Below are 22,354 nucleotides of genomic sequence, written 5' to 3' on the forward strand. Positions count from 1 at the left end.
GCTACACCACACTCCAAGTGTTACAAAGAAACACACACAGACACACACATAATTCAAACTACTTCACTTAGCACTGAGATGGCTGACAGGAGTACATTTGTCCCATCTCTCAAAACCTAATGAGACACAGACAAATTGTAAAAACAAATATTTTGTATATTCACAACGAAAGCAAGTCTTGACAGTTTCTTGCTGAATTTTGTGCCGATGTTCATGGTTCCCAGAGAATAAATCCGGACTTTGTTGAGCTTCTTTTTTCCTCTAGGCAACATCATCTGGTCAAAACTAAATTAGTCCAGTGTGTTCACACGGAAGTAGCAAAACTAATGACATTCCCATCAGTGTCAGATGTACTTTGTTTTGTGCTATTTAGTAATTGTTAGCATGCTAATACGTTAAATGAAGATGGTGAACACGCTAAACATTATATCTGTGTCTACACAGAAAACCTTTCAGTTGCGTTTTTTTCAGCATCAATCTCATACGCATTTGACAGACGTGTCTATTTTCATCAAGCCTGTTATCTACACAGCTGTCATTTCACTCTCACTTCTTACACATAAGTGTAAAAAAGAAAAAAAAAATCCTGTGAATCCATAGATGGAAGACTGAAGCTTACATGGTTTTAGTCTTGTTCATTCTAGTTAACTGAAATGATGATTTCAATTATATATGTAATAATGATGTTTCCAGGGGACACAGAGAAAATGATGAGTCTGGCCGGAACGCACTTGTTGTTCAAAGCTTTGTCACTTTTCAAGTATATAATCGTATAGTATATAGTTATAATACATGTATTATAATATCTCCATGTAAGTGCGTCCCAGCTGGGTTCATGTTTTTTGAAGTTGCAGTGCGCTGAGCTCTCAGGGCCACTGCGGTTATACTATGAATTAGTTAGAATTCAAGGAAACAGATAATTTCCAAAAGACAGATTCCCGAGGAGAAGGACCACTGTTATTAAAGTGTTGCAGTGGGAACAACATTTGATGCATATCACAGACCTAATTGCATTGCGCTCAAGAGGTGTGTAATGATTTTTCTGCAATATTGACACCCCACCCAGGCCGACGCACACAAACCCACAGTATCACACACTGTTCACACAGATGTGAACAGTGTTTTTTCCTCTTCCCTCACTGATGTGGGGACTGTTAAACCTCTCCCAGTCTTTGCTTGTTCTTAGACTCAAGTACTTTCCACAATAGACCTGTCACAGCTGATTGATTTCTTGTCCGTGTAGCTCCTTTGTCATGGTTATGTCTTTGTTAGGAGCTGTTTTTGTCCTGATCCCAAAATAACGTCTCCTGATTTCGTGTGGCGCGTGTATACGGTTTCCTGTCCAGTTTTAACTCACAGGAAGTCACAGACTAAAGCGACAGAAAAAGATGCAAACAGGTCTTCACTCAGAAAAATCTGCCGGCGAATGCAACACACACACACACACACACACGCATGCAGTAATTTTAGCCACTAAAGTGCAGGGAACCATTAAAGAAAATTGGATTTAGCCTTTAAATATTTATTCATTCACTGTCATCCAATATAATCCCATATATTTAATCATTCATTCAGTAATTATACTGGCCTTTGCTTTGAAGATGGTTCTCAGTAATGATGCTCTGCTCCGTCTCCTTCCAATCACAGTCTCACCCTCTGCTTTCACACCTTTCACCAGATTGGAGATTTTCATGGAGCTGGATATTTGTTGGACAAGTGAATGTGAGGAACTTAAACAAACCAGAATTCAGACTATATGTAGTAGAGATTTCATTCTTACTTGGAATAGAGGTGTTTTTTACACATCTACAATCCATTTGGCTTTGTGTCTGGGCTGAAATTCAGGGCAATGCTGTAAAACTTTTCCTCAATGAACTGAATCTGCTGCAGACAGATGGTTCCAGCAGAGTGATCCTGAGGGGGAGCTTTAGGGAGGATGCATGGAAGATTTCTGATAACTCCAATATGTTTTCAGTGACGTTTCGTAAACGTGATGTATTTTCCACGAGTCTCCCTGCAGACTTGCAACATCACCAATGCCCATGTGGAGAATTAGCTGGTCCCAGTAGTTAGAATAATATGACAGTCCTTAAAATAGATGTTTCCTGTATGGGTACAGTCAGTGCAAAATCAACTATTTGATCTGTTTTTGTAATATCTTGGGTTTGGTTTTGTAATTTCGAGTTGTTTTTTTTAGCATTAGAAAATAACCTTTGGCTTGCTCACCAGACAATCAAGTAATAGGTTTTTGCTCTTTTGGTGGCAAAATCTTAATGATATGGGAGCAAAGTTTTTGCAAAAGCAGCATTTTTAGAAAGGTGTTCAGTGTTTTACTGCTTAAAAACAAATTTTGCTCATGATCGAATGATACATTCACTGCCTGTGTTGCTGAGCCTTTAGCTGTAAGACCACGTTATCAGTCTGGGTTGTCAGAGTTTGGTAATGAAATATAACGAATAGTGATGAAATAGGTTTTCAGACAAGACAAGAAAGTCCCCCCCAGGATAATTTAAACATCCAGATTATATTAATCAGTTTATATAAAATAATTTGTGTCAGTACCCAAAGATTGAAAGTTTGTCCCCAAGTTGTCTCCCCCCAGAGTCACTGTACAACCTGCCTGCCCTTCAAAGTTCTACTTGCATTTGCATCAGGCTGCTGAAAGTGAAGAGGAATTTTGAGCTTTGTTTGTTGAACTTTTTTTTTTTTTTTTTTTTAGAAGTGAACAAATCTAAATTAAATGTACTAAATGCAATCCAAGGTTTGAAATTGGATTTAACAATCGTTAACACTTTCTGTTCAGGAGGCCAGGACTACACCTATGCTCACGTGACCAGACCTCGTTGTGGTCACACAAGACTAACGTGATTACAGCTTCATGCATCCACAGGAGACTGTAAAAGACACGTTAAAAGATCAGTCTCAGAATATTATGGATTGATATCAGATTACATGTAATAATGCAGCCTGGTGTCTCCCACAACGTTGATATCAGAGGGGCTAAACACCTATTATGCATTACAACAGAGGTAACAGTATTTTTATGATTACGATGAATGCAATCACCTAGACCTTCAACTGTCCTTCAGTGATCTGTTTGATGCGTGCTCCCAAAGAGACATAACACAGCTCATCCAACCCACACACTGTTTAGTGAAAAATAACACATTAAGTGAAAATTAAGTCATATTAATGCCACTCAGACTGATTATACTGTAAGTCCTGTCCCTATTAGTTCACTGTCAAAGTCACCTTTGAACCTATATGAACCAGTAGGTATAACGTGTCCTGTTCTCTTCAAAGATTTCTTTTTCTTTCTTTCTTTCTCTTTTTCTTTCTTTCTGCCTATTTATGTCAGATTTTGCCTCTTTTATTTATTTATTTGTTGTTTGTTTTGCGACCAACTTCATTTTCATGTCATTTTCACATTCAGCACTTTCAAGGAACTCCATAATTGAACGGATCCAATTTCGTCAAAATTGCAGACCAGACAAGTTGAAAGTCTAATATCTTCTATGTACTGTTGTCTTATCCTGCAGTCAAAACCATCTTCACCTGTAATGAAAGTCAGGCAGTTCCCCTGTGACACCTTGCTCCTTCTCTGCTGACTTTATCCTGTCATTGAGAGAGCCGCCGCCTCAGTGGTTTATGTTATACAAGCATGGCGAGATCACACACAAGAACACACGCATACACATTATTTGATATTATGTGCACAACCAATACATAATTCATGTGCTGACAACTTACTACCTTCTGCACAACGGGACTCAGATGAGTCTATAATTTCATGTTGCAGTAATCTCTAACGGAAACATGCATGTTGATTGATAATAAGTTTACTGACTGGCTTTGCAGTCACACATGCTGTAGAATAATTACACCATGATATGCATGCATGTGTGCACACACTTTAATTTATTTGATTTATTTGCCTAATTTCTCAGCTGATGTTGAAACACGCTTTACAACTCGAAGCGAGGATCAGTTGTGCAGTGAAATCCGCCTCCAAATGTCAGTTAAGTGCAACATATTTCACTTTTACATCACAAACTTGACAAATGCAGGCCAGCTCCTGATCATTAGACTGCAAAAGAATGAAACTATTTCTAAAACTACCGTCTTCCTCTCATAATGACACATATATACTGACAGTTTTTTTCGCTGACAGAATTCACTTTAATTGGATCCACTGAGGCATACTGTATGAGACACAACAATTTGGCTTTTTATATAAAACCTGCTGCTTTCACTCATGACATTGTTTGCCTTGAGCCCCGCCTGACAACTGCAACATTTTAAATAAAAGGACAGGTACAATCATGTTCCGCAAAATAAAAGTCTTTTCTTATGATAATTAGTCTTGTTCATTTTCATTTTTGAGTCACCTGGACTGCAAGCAAAAACACACAACAGCAACACATCCCTCCACCCACCCCTCTTTGTCTTTATAATTTTCACTTTCATCAATATTTACATTGTACAGTACACTCTCCTACACTTCAAAATGGTTTTTTTTTCATCCTTGATCTAGAACTTTATTAGAAATCTCTCCTTGAAAATCCTTGTTGGCTCCATTATGATTGAAATCTATGAAAACTGAATCCAGTCCATGTCTTCAACGAAAATGGATTTTTAAACATTTCTCATTGCCTGAAGTCATAGTAATAAAAGTGGTTGTGAGAGGCACATTTTGCTTTCTGTGTCATGACATATGAGCCCCAATCCAATCAGCAGATGGAAAAAATAACTTTAAAAAATCTGTTTCTCCATTGGTAAGGTGGTGCTCTTTTCAACAAAAACTATTCATAACACTCTGTGTTTGAAATGTAACACCTTCGCTTTACAAACCTCTTTTTCCATCTCGATGTGTAATTTTCTGAGTTTGCTTCAATTCTTTCCAAATAATATTATAGCCTATAACTGGGTAAATGTGCATCTGTATGGACAATGACTGGAGAAGTATGATGATGGTGATTAATCATAATCACTAATTACATAGAGTATATATACACTTAAACATTGTTTGATCAATATTTATCCATGGTTCTTTTACATTCAGACAGGAGAACCTGTTTAAAAAGGAGAAGTATAGAGTTGGCACAGAAAGCAAAGAGGAAAGTAATGTGCGTGAAAGAATGGATTTAATGCTTTACTCAAATAATATAAAACCCACAATGGTATATTATCATTTTCTTGTTTGGCTTTGGTCTTTTTAAAACCAGAATAACTTAAACATCATAGCGCAATCTTGAAGATGAAAGCATCCATCCTCCGTGAGACTGCCTCCGCACTGCAAACACTGTGTGGCAGGAGTCATTCAATCACAACGTCCAAGCACACTGTAGTCCACATCAACGAAAACGAAAAAAAAAAAAAGGACAAAACAGGACACTGGGAGGTTTTTGTAATAGAGTACAACAGACACACAACACAAGCATGACTCACAATGGCAATAGCAGCACACAGGTGGGCAGGGTCGGTGGCAAAGGGCCGAAATGACATCATACACACATTCACACTGACACACCACTAGAGTTTAATCATTCCTGATGTCTGAAGTCAATGAGTGCTTTTTTGTTGCTCAAGGTCCCAAAACCAATAAATATTCATCTGCAGCTGAGCGGGTTAAAACATTACTTCCTGCAATGTTATGCAGCTGTGAACATCCTGATCCATGTGGCTCCTTCCTCATTCTCCTCATTCCCACTCAGGCCGTCCTGATGGCGCATGACAAGCACTGCTCTGAAACAACAATAAGCACAATCAGTGAGAGTTTTTATGATGAGGGCTCAGAGCAGGTTTGTCCTCAGACATTAGTCTCCTCTCCTTTCAGAGGGTATATGCGGCACTGTGCCCTCTCTTCCAGACACACGTCCTCTGTGGTGGTGCTGGCGTGGCTGGTGGGGCCTCGGTGTGGCAGGAAAGAGAACTGCAGGGTGTGTCTGCTCTTGGCAGGCCTGCCCTTCCCCATCCCGTTGCTGTATGAGACGACCAGTCGGCGGTTCTCCTCCGGAGCGGCGGAGCAGGATGGGCCTCTGCCAGCTTTGTTGAGCCGCAGCGAATCACCGCTGGGGTCGCTGGCGTTGTCGTCATGGAGGTCGGGCAGATTGCCGGTGGCGATGCTGCCGCTCTTGACATGCGGCGTGTGGCTGTGGCGGTACTCCTCGTCAATATCCTTACCCAGCTTCCACCTCTTCCACTTTTTCAGCATCTCCGACTGCACCTGAGGGACGATGGGATAGCAGAGACAGAGCAGATAGTGAAGAGACACATAAAGCATTGTGATGAAGATTAAATAAGACACTGAGCACTTCATTAGATGGACATCTCCTGCCAAAGACTACATTTAAAAGTTCAGAGATAAGCAGATGGACGAGGTTGTGTCTGTCCCACTTTGTAGACAAAAGAATAAAGAGGGTCTTGAACAAAGATGGAGCTTTTAGAGATATAAAAAGACCGATAAAGGCAGGCAACATGAACACTGATGATGAAAAATGTCTAATTTATCTTCTCTACAAAGGGAAAGGAAGGAACTGCAGCTATGGCAGAGATCAAATTAAGGTGGTGCTTGATATGAAGGCGCATCTATCTCACCTCTTTGTTGACGAAGCAGTACAGGATGGCAACCAGCAGGCCCTGAAATGGAAGGTGGAGTGTCAACATTAACATCAGATACTGAGCAAACAAACTAATGTTACTAAGTTTTAACTGTGTTTTAAAGGACAAGGCTCTAAATATTATTTTTTTTATTATTTTCAACAAATACCCAGATATCAGTTATACATTTGAGCCATAAAAATCCACTGTTGTTCAAAAAATAAAAATAAAAAATATGTGAAAGAACCAGAACATTGATCAGTAGTCATGCAACTGAGCAGTGCTTTTATGAGTGGTCCTCTAGTTTATCATTAACATGCTTAAGGATGCAGTGAAGTGAAGTAAACAGTCACAAAAGAAATCTGGTTTTAAACTCCAGAAATCAGCTTTGCAGATGTTTTAAGATGATGGAAATAAATGCGCAATGTGTTTTGGTGAGTAACACTGCAAGTAAACACCACAGGGCACCTTTAAAATACAAATGATACTCATTCATTATTCATCCATTTGTGGTTTACTCCAGATCCAGGTTATTACTCTTTCTCAATTGAAAAGTGGTGAAACATTTTAAAATGGATAAAAGACATTCTGAATGTGAATTAGAAGAGGTTTCCTTTGAGGTAGAATATTAATGATAGAGAGAAGAAATGCTCAGTGGCATTCAGGACGAATGCCATGAATGTAAAGTGAAGGAACGTATGACAGAAAATAACACCCACTTTTACTGTACTCAAAAGGTTTCTGAGAGTAAAAATGCATTTGAAGAAACAACTGGCTTAGAAAAGATCCTGCATGACTCAGAGGAGAAAGAAAGAGAGAAAACACACTGAAACACAATAAAACTTGAGCTCTGACCTGGAAGGAGTTAAACAGGAGGTCACAGAAGAGGCGAATGAGGCGCAGCATGGAGCCTTTGGGGACCGATTCATCGATGACGAAGGTGAAGAGGATGGCGTGAATCCCCAGCAGGGGGATCAGAGTCAGAGTGGACTTTGCCAGTCTGCCCCAGAGTAGGAAACAGGAAATATTTGTAAAGATATTACAAGAAACTAGAAAGGTCGGCTGCTAGTCATCTCACATACAACCCTCATCCTAATGACCTTCATCATGTCAGATTAAATTTCCCCTATTTTACACTTTTCCAATATTTTATTTGAAGTTTTGATATCCATAAGATGATATATTTGTGGTTTTAACTACCAAAAACCATCTCAATGTAGTTTTACATCACAGTTTCTGAATAAGGGCTGTGTGCATTTCTCTGCAAACTGAGGGCTTGAATACTTTCACAGTATTAATATAGCACCTACACCTGCTGTATTATTAAAAAAGACATGGATTCCTCTCCCCGGTTTGAATCCTGGCCAGATTGGCTCTTTCCTGCATTTACACTTGTCCTATCAAATAATGAAAGGCATAGGATAGTCAAAAAAATTAAATCGGAGGAGGTAAAATGTTAATTTCTAAGATTTTAAAGCAGCTATATTAACAATGGATCACATGAATACTTGTGTGTGAAAGGGGTTGATCATAGTGATAACCTACCACCTGACTCTGCAGTTCCCCTCACCTCTATAGAACATTATAGAACCTTTCTGGTCATTGTATTGATTTTCTGGCCTGCAACTTTGTTTTGGTTCACTCACATGACTCTCAATGAGCATCATTTTTATCACAAAAAAAGCTCTAAAAACACACTACACCACCCGCCTGACAAATATCCCCAGGTCTCTCACCTGAACTTGTAGTCAGTGTATCTCATCTGATGAGCTCTGAGTTTAGACATCAGGATTTTGATAATTCGGATGAATATGAAGAAGTTAATCTGAAAGAAGAAGAGAATGGGAGTTAAATGGAGGCAAACAAATGTGCAAAATATGTTCTGTAGATTTTTAGATGATATAATGTGTGAGACAGAGACAGGGACTGACTAAAATGCCCATAACTGGACTGTCATTTTTTTAACTGCTGAGTGTTCCCGTGGCCTGCAGGATTTGACCTGGCCAGACACACACACACACACACACCCAATGATCTAATGCAGAACCCTCTCTGATGACAGAGATCATTAATTATTAAAGCACTCAAGTTATTAGCACTCCAAGTTTGGTAATGTGTGTATGTTGTCTTGAGAGGTGTGTGTGTGTGTGTTTGAACGCATACAAACATGGTTTATTTAGGTGTGAATGTGCACGCTAACAATAGCTGAACTGCAGGGTTGTGTTTGGGATTGTTGTTCGATGACATATGTCGTTACGTCTGTTACACAACCATACAGCAGCTATTTCAACCACTACAGTAAAGAGATTTTTTCCACAGAGCGCATACAGCACTGCATGACTTACACAGTTCAGGAAATGTGCGGGCTCGTGAATATGTTTTTGATTGTGTGTGTGCAAGTACGCTTTCACATGAGGTCACATAGGTTGTGACTGTTACTGTTAATGTGCACTTTGCTCATAAGTGAATCCATCCATAATGTCGTTTGTCTGTATGGGAACAAGAGACAGGAAACAAGAGGAATTCCACAACTTATTTCTGTATGTGTGTGTGTGTGTGTGTGCATGCGCAGCAGCCGGGTACACATCTATGTGTGACCACAAAACAAGACACTATGTAAATGATAATCCAGCTACACATGTAAACCTTCCAATTTATGGTGGGGATTTTAAGAATATTACGAACTAACTGATTTTTATTTCTTGAGGTCACAATTAAGATTCTCACTGTAATGAAGCCGTTACAACTTTTATCACTGTTTTTGTTTCTTGAGATAAAGAAGGATAAATATGAGTGGGTGTGAGATAGCTGACAACAGACAACAAACAGAAAACGAGATTGTTTATTTCTTTTTCCTGAGAATTATGGGACAGTTTTATCTCCTTGGGCCTCTAAAGGGTACTGAAAAAAGAAAACAACGAAAAATACTTCAAACGCACAGAAGAAAAAACCTCTGGCATGGTTACTAAATAAATTAAAAATCATACTATACAAAAGAAAAATTCTGTATTGATACAAATGTTTCAGAAACAAAGTCTGAGATCAGTTTCTTTATTTAGACCTGGATATATATTGTCAAATTTGCAAATCCAGGAAGAGTCTCTCTCTCTGGAGGGGTCTTCCTCTAGATCCTCTGATAGCTGCAGCTTCAATCAAATGAAATAAGTTTTGCTGCAAAAGTTCACCATTTTAAATCCTGATGTTTCCAGGCCCGCCAGGGCTGAAACTGACTGATATTTCAATCATCATGACCAAGCTGTTTGTAAGTTTTCATCAAAACCTCACGTACTCCCACTCTGAGTGCCTGTTTGCTGAGTTTGTTCATTTGCAACAATTTCAAAGATTTCAGCCCTTTTTCTTTAAGAGCACTGGAGTTTGATTGTTGAGTACGACTAAAGATTTACTAACTGAGCAAACCACTATCTTTGTGGACAAGGAAAAATTACTCTTCTGTTGCACTGCTCACAACCCCTCAACATATGCGGCTGGTGGAAAAGGTTCACAATTACACACAACTTCTTATAAGGGGTCACAAGCCAAAAAGGTTGGTAGCAACTGCTTGTAATTGCCACAGTGCATATTCCCAACCACCAACCAGTTTGGTTAACTGACAGTTAACGGATATGTTTTCCAATGCTTGCATTCACAAGCCGTCCCCTTAAAGAAATACTACCTCGTGTTGAGTTACATGCCCCCACCCTGCCCGACTAACGTTAATCCACGATCACTCAAAGCAAAGCTGGCAATATGGATGACACGAGCACAAACACTCTCTGCTTTGGGCACATTTTGGCTTGAGTGAAGAAGTCAAACACAAACACTGCAGAAAAACTATTTCAGCAACTCAAGATAGCACCATCAGTTTGTCTAATCACTTGGAACACAATCACATTGTCTAACATGAGCATAGCATGGCTCAAAAAAAAGAGAGACAAAAATTTGCATACAAAATAAGTCATTGTGCATTCATAGTTATTGAGGTAAAAGTTTTAAGTAATTGTGATATTTATTTGAAGTCATATTACCCAACCCTATGAGTAATTTAATATTATATTAGTGCACAGAGCCTGCAGTAAAAGTAATTTCATATTCCTTCTTCCCCATGAGACTTAATGAGAAGTGAAGTGATTTTTACCAAATATCATCATTGTTAGAAGCTACTCTTGAGAGCACAAAGTGGCATTCAATAGTTTTAGCGATGACAGATATACAAGAATGAATATCAGGAATTTGTGAAAATATTCATAACAGCAGGTAAATTATGTTTTTCTCTCCAACCCTACTGCCTGATGTACATTCTCTCAAAAACAAGAATTTGCCGCATTAAGGCGTCTCCTTTCCCAACAAGAGACAGTTGGTGAATGTCAGCTGCTGTGTGTGTGTGTGCGTTCAGGTATTACTCATGTTGTGGGGACCTATATTTAAACAGTCACATTATGGGGACTTGTCTTCTTAATGAGGACAAAAAGCAAGATCAGGTAATGTAAATTGTTATCTTTAAGGTGAAGACATTATTGAAGGTTAGAGTAGGGGTTGAGGTTAGGCAAGTAGGAGTTATGGTTAAGGTTAGAGTAAGTCTCCAGGAAATGAATGTCAGTCAATATGATATCCTCTGAGGTGTGTGTGTGTGTGTGTGTGTGTGTGTGCATCAGTAGCTCAGCAAACTATGGCCTTCTTTCATTACATTGTTCAATTGTAAAATGCCATACAGAGAATATAAGGACAAGAGATAGACAGTCTTACCAGATAAGCAAACAGTATAGGACAGCGAATGATCCACCAATATCCCATGTTAATATTCCGCTCCCAGCACCTACACATGCACACACACACATTTTACACTATAACTTACTATCATTATCATTACAATTGTGATTTTCTCGCTGTATCTAAAGAGTCGTCACATATTCATACAATAGAGAATGAATAGATTTAAAGAAAAGCGAAAGGCCATTGAAAACTACAGTCATCTCTCTCCTCACAACTCACAGAAATAAGCTGTTGCATCTAAATTGCCTTTCATTTGATGTGATGATATTATGAAATGAATTAAACTTACTCCTCGTTCTCATACAGATATTTCACAGTGATCCATGGCAACACGAATATGAGCGGTGCACCTGAGAGCGGCAGAGGTAAAACAAGAAAGTGAACGGACGTTTGTGGGTTAACAAACAGAGGAACACCTCATAACATATACAGATATTAAGCCTGTTGTTAGTTTACCAGATAAGTCATGGCATCGTAGCTTATCAGTGTGCTCCTGGTAGAGCTCATTTATATAACAAATTAGAATTTGTGCTACATTTATTCTTTAATCCAGTTATCATGATGAAATGATTTTATTATCATTACAATCATTGCCCATACAGAATTAAACATTGTTTTCTTATGATCATGAGTTTAATATCTCATTACCTTAAGACAAATATTTCTATTCTCATCTTATCCAATTAAGACTTGAGAGGTTTTTAAAAAATATATAATGTAAAGCCATTTCTGCCTGTCTCCAAGTCTGATTAAAGTATTATCTGATCTGTTCATAACCCTGGTCTCTCAGTGTCTGCCTTAGACTACAATGACTCACTAACATCAATCAGACAATCCAGTTAATATAGTGGCAAGACCATGATTTGTTATCAGTGAGGATTTTCATAATCATGAAAAAAACCAATGTTTGAAATCTCACGATAATTATGCAGTTGAGTTGTTATCTCAGAAAAGCAGGCTGAAAACTTAATGTGTGCATCATAAAGTCATTATTCATTTAAAGATGATAAGAAAATTAAGATGTGACCTCAGCAGGTCCAAAATGATAAACCACAGGTGCACTGGGCTTATGAATGTTTTTGTGAAAATGTGTTATTAAAATCAGTAACGGAATCATTAATTCACTTCCACTGTCATGTCCTGTTTCTTGTGTCTTACAGATCAAAGTCAGTTTCCAGGTCTCGTGAAGTACAACAGTATATGTGAAAAAGTTGTATCAAGCCTTTTGTGGCTCCAGGGGGAGCTGCACAAAGACTAATAAATTGCCTCATGTGATGTCACTTGAGTCAAGGTCAGTTGGGTCTGAGGACTAAAAGTTAGAAAATGGAAAAAGTCTGAGGGTGTGGAGTTTAAGACTAGCTTAATACTAGCTGCTGGAGGCTACATTAGCCACTACTAGGATGATAGATCCAATTCTGAGGACACCAGGAAAGGCAATATATCTGGCTCTGCAGCAGTGATTTTTCTTTTTCTTTTGAGTCTGACAGCGTGATAGGAGTGTGACACTAGTCTGACTATTGACTTAACATATTTTGAATGTTGTTTGGATGTGTACTGGTTTAAAATGCTTTAAAATTGCAGATTAATATTATATTATCACATTTTTTAAATATAATATCAATATTCTCCATCCTTTGAGCTAAGATTATTTTGGTTAATCTGCTGCACAGAACTGACAGAACTGACATCATGTCTCTAATCATTCCTTATTTTCAATTTAGATTCAGAACTGCCACAACAGAAATTTCATATAACTATAATGAACTATCACTCAATGTGTGCTTATGCTAAACAGTGACCACTGATCCATCTTTCTCCTCTTCCTTTTACTCACCCTCTGTTGTCATTTCAGAGTCTGCCATGCCACACCTGCCCCCTAGATGTCCTCAGAGAAGTAAATTACCTGACTCATGTGGGGAACAGTAATCTATCCACACAGCTGCTCTGTATTTGCTCTATATTTAGTCTATTTACATACCTGTAAACCATTCCTGTGCCTGACTGGCACCCTGTTGCTCGCGAATATGTTCCTGTTAATGACTGTCTGACCAAAGTTGTTAACAATACCTGTTGTACCTAAAGGTCAGAGTACTGTTTACTGAACAGTGTCAGTGTCTCAGGATTCTAGTAACCACAATAACCACAGAAGCACAGTCCGCTTGTGACTGTAAGTCATCGTGCTAGAGTGTTGGTTCTTACCCCAGCCGATGGCGAGGTAAATGTAGAAGTACTTCCTCTCGCTGAACACTGTGATGACTAGCAGGCTGTGCAGGTAGATGCCCTCCACCAGCAGCCAATAATTGTTGGCCATCACGCTGTACTGCATCATCACCATGGCACCACGACACCACGTCACAGCCTGACACACAGACAGGACACAAACATTAAGACAAGGTGACATCTTTTATATTAGTAAAAAAAAGTAGCAAATGTCACTTTCAGTCAGAGCTCCTTAGCAATCAAGGCTGACAAATACTCGGCTCCAGCTCAGATGAATTAACTCTGAGTCACACTGAAGCACAATATTATATATACAAAACAAATACAAATCTTGGCATACAATAGCAGTTCAGAGTACAATGATTGCTGTCCTCCAAATGAACTATTCAATTTTGGCATCCACATATGTTTTCCTCTTTGTCCACTGTCCTTCACAACATGTAACGGTACAACATGACTGTAAATACATTTCAAATGTCTCTTTCAACTTGGAACAAAAACTACCAATAACATTTACAACACATTTTGAATTGCTTATCTCATAAACATAACGTCAATTGATGCAGGCACAATGTCACTTTGTTCCATTTTATATGAGATATATGTTTATTCAATGCAAATGTCGAGCAGCTTTACAAGGAAGGTGCATGTGGAACTGGAATAAATCTGTATGTTTGAGTAGTTAGATTTTCTCTTCAACCCTGATATTGAAAGTTTTAGTTTCACATAGTTTTCAGTAACTTTAGATCTTACCTGTATAAACTGTTTATGATACAATATGTGTCATTTCCACCAAATAACACTTGATTAAAACACTCAAGACAACATTTCACTTACTTGCTCCATAAATAGTATTCTGTAGAATAGCTCCTTATTATCAAAGATTTGATGTGTCTAGACACATCCAATCAATACCTTATCAGTAGCTTATTAGGTTGTAGAAAAAAACCTGTGTGATGGTTGTAGAACTTTAAAACCTACATTGATTTGCTGCATTGTCCAAAATGAAGTCATGTTACGGAATAAATATAACATTAATATATGTGGAGTTTCTATATGTGTATAGGTGCAACCTTCTGTATTTAGATTTTCATATGCACTGTTCTGCATTTGCAATTTATGTTCAATATCAAGGGAGTGAAACTCCAGGCAGCGGATGGGCTCTACAAGTTTTATTAAAATTCCCATAAAATGTATTTCTGTCATCCAACCAGACTCCACATGAAGAACAAGACTGATGGCAGATGAGGTTCATGTGGTGTGGTGGCTCTGACCGGAGTGCTGACCCAGGCTTGTGTCGGTGTGTCGCTGCTGCTCCTTGGGTCCAGTGTGAGGGTCAGCAGGGCGTCTTTTACTAGGATGGACACCGCTCTCAGGATGAAGGAGGCAAACAGGTTCATGTGGATGTTGTTCCTCATGCAGTGGAGCTTCCTGGTGTGGAGAGGGCCACAGTGTGTGATGGATTTTGGCTTTGATATGTTGTATTCACTGCTCTGCATGCAGCAACAATCATTTTTACAATCCTTCTTTGAATCCCTTTCTGTCCTTTATTTCATGCTTTCCTTCCTTCCTGACTTTGTTTCCTTCCTTAGTTCCCTTTGCACCTTTCAGTCATCACCTTCTTGGCCCTTCTTTTGTTCTGGCAGTTCTTATTTCTCTCTCTCATACCCTTCCTTCCTATCTTCCTCCTTTCGTTGTCCCTGCTTTAATTTCTCTCTTCCTTAACCTCTTCTTACTTTACTTCCTTTATGTTTTTCCCATTGTTTACTTCTTCCTTCCTTCCCTCCCTTCCTTCCGTCATTTGCTTCATTCCCTTCCTTTCTTTCTTCCGTCCATCCTTTCTTCTTTCCTTGGTTCCCTCTTTCCATTTTCTCATTGTTCTTTGTCCTTTATTGATGCCTGTCTTTCCTTTTTTTCCTTTTCATTCATCTACTTGTTTCTCCCTCCTCCTTTTGTAACTCTTCATACATGTTCTACCTGAAGGTGATGAGGATTCCCAGAGCCAGTAGCAGAGCTCCCAGCGAGAGCGAATAGCCCACTGTGTACATGATCCGTAACTGACTTAGGATGTGTCCATACTGCTGCTGCAGAGCCAACAGACAGACAGAGTCAGTTACTTGCATGCATTGCCTTCATACACACATGCACACACATGCACACACACACACACATGTATTTGAACAGACGAGAGGACTTTCACACACTGACTCATTTCAGATCGTGTCAAGTTAAAGTATCCAGTCAGTCATAGTCACCGTATTGTTGAACCATCTGCCACTGCAAGCAGCTTCACACGTGGTAACAGTTACTTACAGTTTCATACACAGACATGCACAAACACACAACCATGCTGTGCTGTATACACACACCTCACCAGAGTCGTCCTCACATTCGGTGGTATTCTTTTGTGCCCACTGACCATCTTCTTTGCAGACTCTGTAGACCAGACCCTGCTGAACTGTGCACACATGAGAATGAGGTACACATGAGATATGAAAGTTCATATTTGAATGGCGTGGGTTTGTTTTAAAATGAATAAGTGAGTTACTGGCTTTAGTCCATCTGAAACAAAAAGTGTCTGTGCAGCAGGTACAATCAACCCATTTAAAAAATTGTGAAAATGCAGGAATAAAATCTTCATAAATCTCAAAGGTTTCTGTGAGGGAGCTGCAGGCATCGGGTGCACGGTTCCTACACCCACATTCCCAAACACATACATATACTCAGACATATTTGTTCAGTTATTCTTTTCAAGGAATTATTTGGCTAACGATGGATCCTATTTAGCTGATTGATGCATCATGTTAGATTTATTTCCAGGGGATGTTGTTGTGTTTTCTAGTTTTGTTTCTGATCACTCTCCCTCTCTGAGGTGACATCCAGGGATCAGCACCATCATGGAGGGGCACCCATGAGAGTGTTGTTGACAAGGTCCTGGGGTGCTCAATCAGCCTTGTTGCAAACCAAATGGACTGAGGAGAGGGTGGCAGGTTGGGAAGGAGTTGGGATTGTTTGTTTTGCTTTGGGGTTGGACAAGTTGTTGTGGGTAAAAGGTCAATGTTGTGTGCTTTTAGGGAAATGTGTAAAGTTAACTGGTAGCTGCTGTACATAATGTATATATTTCTGGTGACACAACCCCTTTTTGTATTGGTAATGGTTATTGTTGGGGTATTTTTATACTGGGGGGATGTCAGGGTGTTTTTTTTTTTTTTTGGTTCCTGGGGAGACGGGGAATCCATGCTGCTCTCTAATGCTGTAAATATGGCAGCATTAGCACAGTACAAATTCAGTTAAAAAAAACAGAGCTCTGCCAAAGTTTGGATGTTGTGTTTCTTCCTGTTGGTTGTATGTCTCTGTTGCCACTGACATCTCCAGTTGAGTAAATGCCATTCCACCACAAAACCTTTACAGTTTAACATAAAATTTGTTCTATTGCCTGAACTGTCAAAGGTACATTATAATGCTGAACATCAGCTCCTTACACACACTGAAGAAAGCTAAAACGCAGTCAGGCTGCCAGTCCACAGGAAATAACAACAACAAGCTCCCCTTCACACCTATTCAGAGCCGCAAAACTGCCAAAACGGAGCAAACATGGAAATAAACACTCTCCACAGAAAGAACAGCGGATCAAACCAGGACCCCACATGCTATGAACTAACAACGTTAACTGTCTGACATAAGCCTGCACACTGAGAGCAAAATGACTGAAAAGCTCCACAGGACAGGTGTGATGCTCCCTGAGACATATACACCACTCTCTGGTTGATAGTAGTTTGATAGCTGACTAATGTTTGGCCTTCATTCGCTATCAATGGTTAATCTCTCTCTCTGTAGACTCTATTAAATACAACAAGAGATTGATGGGTTCTTTCATCTCCCTGAACGACAAGGACATACGATGAGCCACGTTGCCACTGCAAAGCATTTTCTATTCACTCCACAGGATGACTTTAAAGAAGAGCACTTTGAAAAGCTCTTTCTCTGAAGATCTACTCTCACACTGGATCGACGCTGTAGCCATGCAGTTTTCAAACAAACTGACGTCAGTATTTCAGTCTAACAAGTGGGAAGAGGCCTGGGTCTCAAAACTCTCAAATCCAATACTTCTCATGCCAGTGTGTTGAAGAGGAGCTCTAGTCTGAAAAAGGACATATTTCCTGTGCATATCATTTGGAGTTAATGCCTTTTTAAATTCACTTGAGGGATGAGATATCAGTTTAACTGGTCTGAAAATTATGTTTGAAAATGTGGGCAGACGTTTTCTGCTGGCTAATGTTACATGATTTGGTGCCATAGAGGAATTAAACAGTGGAAAGAATCTTCAACATCACAATCTCAGAAACTGGATCAGTCATCTGTCAAGACATGAAAACAGAACTTTGTGTTCAAGGCCACAAAGAGATTCTGCAAAATGCAATCAAACAAAATCTTTCTAGGTGACAATGGCCACATAAAAGAGCACAACAGAAACAGCTGAATTGTCTGACTAATTACCACATTGTAGAAATATATTACAAAGCTAAAGAATGTAACTTTTTTTCTAATATTTGTCTAATATTTCTCATGACTGTGTGTTAACTTGTGGACTTGCTCCTCTCAGAGCCAGGCTCCAAGCTAGTGCTAGCTGCTAGAAGTCATTGCTATGGCTGACTCACAGGTTAGCAAGCTCCTGATTCCTGTCTTAGCTCAGACAGCGAACACGATGAGGATGTAGGTGAAGGGCTGGGAGGAGTGTAATGGAGCAGTTATGGGGAATGAATATTAAGTCCATATTCACTCTTACTCATTTTAACTCTAGTCTTCACCAGCCTGTGTTGGAAATATGTTGCTCTTTAGCCGCTAAAAGCTCCGCTGTCCCCAAAATTACCCTAACTTTGAAAACAGCGGCCTCAAGCTGATGGACATGAGGTTTATCAGAGCGCTAATAACTCGAACTGTAAAGGTGAGGGCTATAGAACCAAAACAAGAAGCTCAAAGAAGCTAAAATGCTCCATCAAGCAGCTGAACTGCAGAGTCAGGTGATAATTTCCTGTGGGTTTGTCACTGCAGGTAGCATCTTGCACATTACATGCAGTCATTTAAACCATTGGTAATAGATTGATATTGACGTATATTGATTACTGCAGTTTTAGTTGTCAGTATATGTTGCATAATTACGCTATCTAACAGCCACATTATTCATCTCACTCCTATATTGCTTAAGCAGATATATAGATATATATCCAAAACTACCCCCCACCCCTACCCCCATACTGAACACACACACATACAGACCTTTCTGGTGCCATGGCAGAAACCATGGACAGGAAACATTGACAGTGGCTCCTGGGAGTCCATCAGGCCAGCAGGCATACAGGTCAAAGGTCCTGTTACACACCAGCCCTGCAGTGGGGAACAGATCTGTGAGATCTGTGCAGGTAGGTCAGGCTTACTTATTCTCCTGCATGCATCTCATAATAACATGAGCTCATGCTGGGGGGCTGAGGGGCTCACCTGTGGCAGGGGGCGTGGCGTTGAGGTAGTCGAGGCACTGGTTCTTGTAGTTGCTCCACAACTTCTTCACAAGCTCTAGGGAGTTAGTAGAGGAGACCTGCAGCAAGACGAAACATCCTGAAGCCTCATGTCAACTTTCAGCTATGCCACCACAGCCTTTCCTTATTATCCAGCGCCTGCTTTGGATTTGTAGATTGTCAGTAACAGTTAGTAACAGACAGCATGTAATGAATCACAGGCACACCTGAGTCTGTGTGTGGGTGTAGGAAACAGAGTCAGGCTGGCAGCCGTACCTTTATGCTGCTGCAGAGCATGAGCAAGGCCAAGAGGAGACACACCTGGGACATCCCACTGATGCTGGGAGGATGGGGGTCGTCGGGGACCAGAACTCAGAGGAGACCCAACACATGAGGCAGCCCTATCTCACCGTGTGGCCTAAATGCACACACACAAACACACACACACACACAATACGGAGAAGCTTGTTAGTGTAAGACAGCGTGTGTGTGTGTGTTTGCTTCTGTGTGTGTGTGTATGTGCATACATCGGTTGGGGGTTGTCTGAAGTGCAAGAGAAACAATGAAGACATTTAGGGTCAATAAAGAGAACAAAACAGTAGCAATCAGTAATATACTGACTGCTCCTCTTTCTCACGCACAACACACACGTGCTTACGCATACATCACAGCTCTCCAGTGGAAACCATGTACCTCCACACTGACAGGTATGCAGGAACCTGTCCAACCCAGTACTAACACCTTTGATCGCTGTTCATATGTAACATGATCTAATTGGGTTCATAAATCCCCAAACACAAATAATTCCTAAGCACAAAACATTGTGTGTTTCCTTCTCTGCACATTTTTATGTGTATTTATTACATGATTAACACACAAAGCATCAATCATCCGAGCTCAGCATATGTTTGATAAAGAGATTAGACAGTAGGGGAAATGGGTCAGAGAATTACATGGTGCCCTCAAAGAAAACAGAGATTTCCCATGCATGTTTGTATGTGTGCATTTGTCTATGCTTAGCCCAATTTCTAAAATACCTTTTCATGAGTCTGTTGCATTCAATCTCTGACATAATTTTTCTTATATATAAACAGCTGGAATTATTTGCATGAGTGTGTCATTTTAGTGTTAAGGGCTTTTCCTGTGGCGTCGTCTTCACCCACGCAGTTGGAGAACAAAACGAAATCTGAAACGTTTCTGCAAAAAACACCTTGACCGTGGAAACATTTTTGGCTAAAACGTTTCAAATTCCATTCTGTTCCAGTCTCTGTGCTTCTGTTGAAGAGCAGCCGTGTGTAATTGTGCGATTCTGCCTCTTTGTGTCAATTCTAGTGAACATAACCGTCCCTGAAATAGATCTAACTGAACATACAGTAGATACACTGACATCCTATCACAGCACCGTCCTTTTAAAAAGACCACAAAGCAAACAATAACACAGTGAATTCCTTCCTGCAACCTTTTATCTTGTAGTGTTACAGTAATAACTTTCCTCTTTACAACCACATTCAGCAATTATTCACTGAGCAAGAAAGCCCCACTGACAGAGAGCAGAAGGAATGACAGACAGTTATTGTACTGCTGTTAATGTGGAAACACATAGATGTATTCACCTGTGAATGAATACATTCACATAACTATGAATATAAGCATGGGTCCTTATCAACCAGAAGGTGTTTGATAGTTGAAACAAGTGGAATCAATCCTGCTTCCCCCTGAGGGCTTTTGCTTTTTTCTGTCTGTTGGATCATAGTTTAAAGTATGTTGGCTGATACTCTATATTTTTCTTAGTGTCAGCAAATCCCATGAAAAGACATTGAGCCACACTGTTGCATGGGAGACATGTATCTTCATTACAATGAACATGGGCACTGCAGTTTATTTTGAATCAAATCCCACACACCCTCACCTGCCACTGAATAAACTCACTGTAGCACCGAATGTGTATAAATCCACCACTCAAAGTAGTTCCCAATAAGAGAACAATTTACTCTTGTTTACCCCTAAAAAATATATATTCTAATATTCTAATAGAATATATTCGATTCTAAGTATTACCTCTTCAGTAGGAACTAATGGGCTCGGGGGAGTGCCACCACCAGGCTGGAGATTTATTAAGAGATGGCACATTGTTGTCATTGGCCATTTCATAGGTTTTCATGGCATTTTCAAAACAGACTAATATATTCCCTCAATAATGATATATACAGTGGCTACATATAAAATGTAGGCCTATTTCAACCACTCAAAGAGTCACTACAAAGGAATAAATTATCACTCAAAACATTATTCAGTCTCAGTATATAAAATATGCAGCTTTATGAATAAAATAATTTTAAGGTCATGTATTTTTGTAATCGACAGTTGGAAGTTGTGAATTCATTTCCAAGGCCCCCTTGTATGCACACATGAAGAGATTTAAGGTTGCTGGGCATATGAGAGCATGTGTGCGTGTGTGTGTGTGCATATGTGTGTGTGTGTGTGTGTGTGTGTGTCACTGGGCTGCTAGGGCCTGTGTGTCTGTTTTTATTTAACCACAATACTGACCAGAGGACAGCACATAATCACAGGATTGTCTCGTACTGATAGCCTTATCGACCTCAAGGGCAGACACACAGACACACAGACACAAACACACACACATGTTTAGTTTTGTCACTTTTGGGGAAATTACATAGATTTGTATTCATTTCCTGGGGACTTACCCTAGCCATAACCTGAACCACACACCGAAAAATCAGCTTTCTCCCAATTGAGGACATGGCTTCTGTTCCCAATTGGACAAGCCGTCCCCAATTAATTAGTCTTTAGTCTGAAATTTGTTATAAGTCAGACCCACACACACACACACACACACCCACACACACACACACACACACACACACAGACACCCACACACACACACACACACACAAACCAGACTGCTGTGGAATGAGGATATCCACATGTGTTTTCAAGTCTCTGTAAATCTCTGCTTCCATTGTAGTAGCACCTCAGGTTTAAGGCCAGTAATTAAATCCTCCAATCCACCAGTAAATTTTCATCACTGTGGATGTTACACTTGGATGTAATCTTTGCACCTACAAAATGTCACCTTGTCTGGGAGAGGAAAAAATCACCCTTTGTTTGATGACGGTGCATTCTTGAGCTTTTCCAGACAATTTTTTTTTTTTTTTGTGAATAAAGTTTTCAGAACAAATCATCTTCTGCTGAAAGTAAAAGCATAAAAGTCCTCTAGACTAGTGTTAGTG

The 22,354-nt window shown here is 39.7% G+C and overlaps 1 protein-coding gene across 4 annotated transcripts in view; it reads right to left on the reverse strand.

Annotated features, from left to right (window-relative positions):
• Positions 1-2,488: 2,488 nt before the first annotated feature.
• The window catches only part of gcgrb (glucagon receptor b), a 50,936-nt gene continuing 31,070 nt past the window's right edge, over positions 2,489-22,354 (reverse strand). For 2 of the 4 annotated variants that reach the window (XM_071505065.1, XM_071505066.1), the window contains exons 2-14: positions 19,380-19,521; positions 19,087-19,183; positions 18,868-18,975; positions 15,960-16,048; positions 15,568-15,674; positions 14,865-15,021; positions 13,570-13,729; positions 11,660-11,720; positions 11,344-11,413; positions 8,337-8,425; positions 7,456-7,600; positions 6,598-6,639; positions 2,489-6,226 (exon numbers count right to left, since the gene is read on the reverse strand). In XM_071505065.1, the coding sequence (XP_071361166.1) occupies positions 5,810-6,226; positions 6,598-6,639; positions 7,456-7,600; positions 8,337-8,425; positions 11,344-11,413; positions 11,660-11,720; positions 13,570-13,729; positions 14,865-15,021; positions 15,568-15,674; positions 15,960-16,048; positions 18,868-18,975; positions 19,087-19,183; positions 19,380-19,433 (1,596 nt within the window). In that variant the 5' untranslated portion in view covers positions 19,434-19,521 and the 3' untranslated portion in view covers positions 2,489-5,809. The remainder of the gene's footprint in view (positions 6,227-6,597; positions 6,640-7,455; positions 7,601-8,336; positions 8,426-11,343; positions 11,414-11,659; positions 11,721-13,569; positions 13,730-14,864; positions 15,022-15,567; positions 15,675-15,959; positions 16,049-18,867; positions 18,976-19,086; positions 19,184-19,379; positions 19,522-22,354) is intronic. The other 2 variants (XM_071505068.1, XM_071505067.1) reach the window with 2 other exon arrangements.

This window comes from Trachinotus anak, unplaced genomic scaffold, assembly GCF_046630095.1.
Source record: "Trachinotus anak isolate AG129_WGS33_773 ecotype Australia unplaced genomic scaffold, CSIRO_AGI_Tana_v1 ptg000019l, whole genome shotgun sequence".
NCBI classification, from domain to species: domain Eukaryota; kingdom Metazoa; phylum Chordata; class Actinopteri; order Carangiformes; family Carangidae; genus Trachinotus; species Trachinotus anak.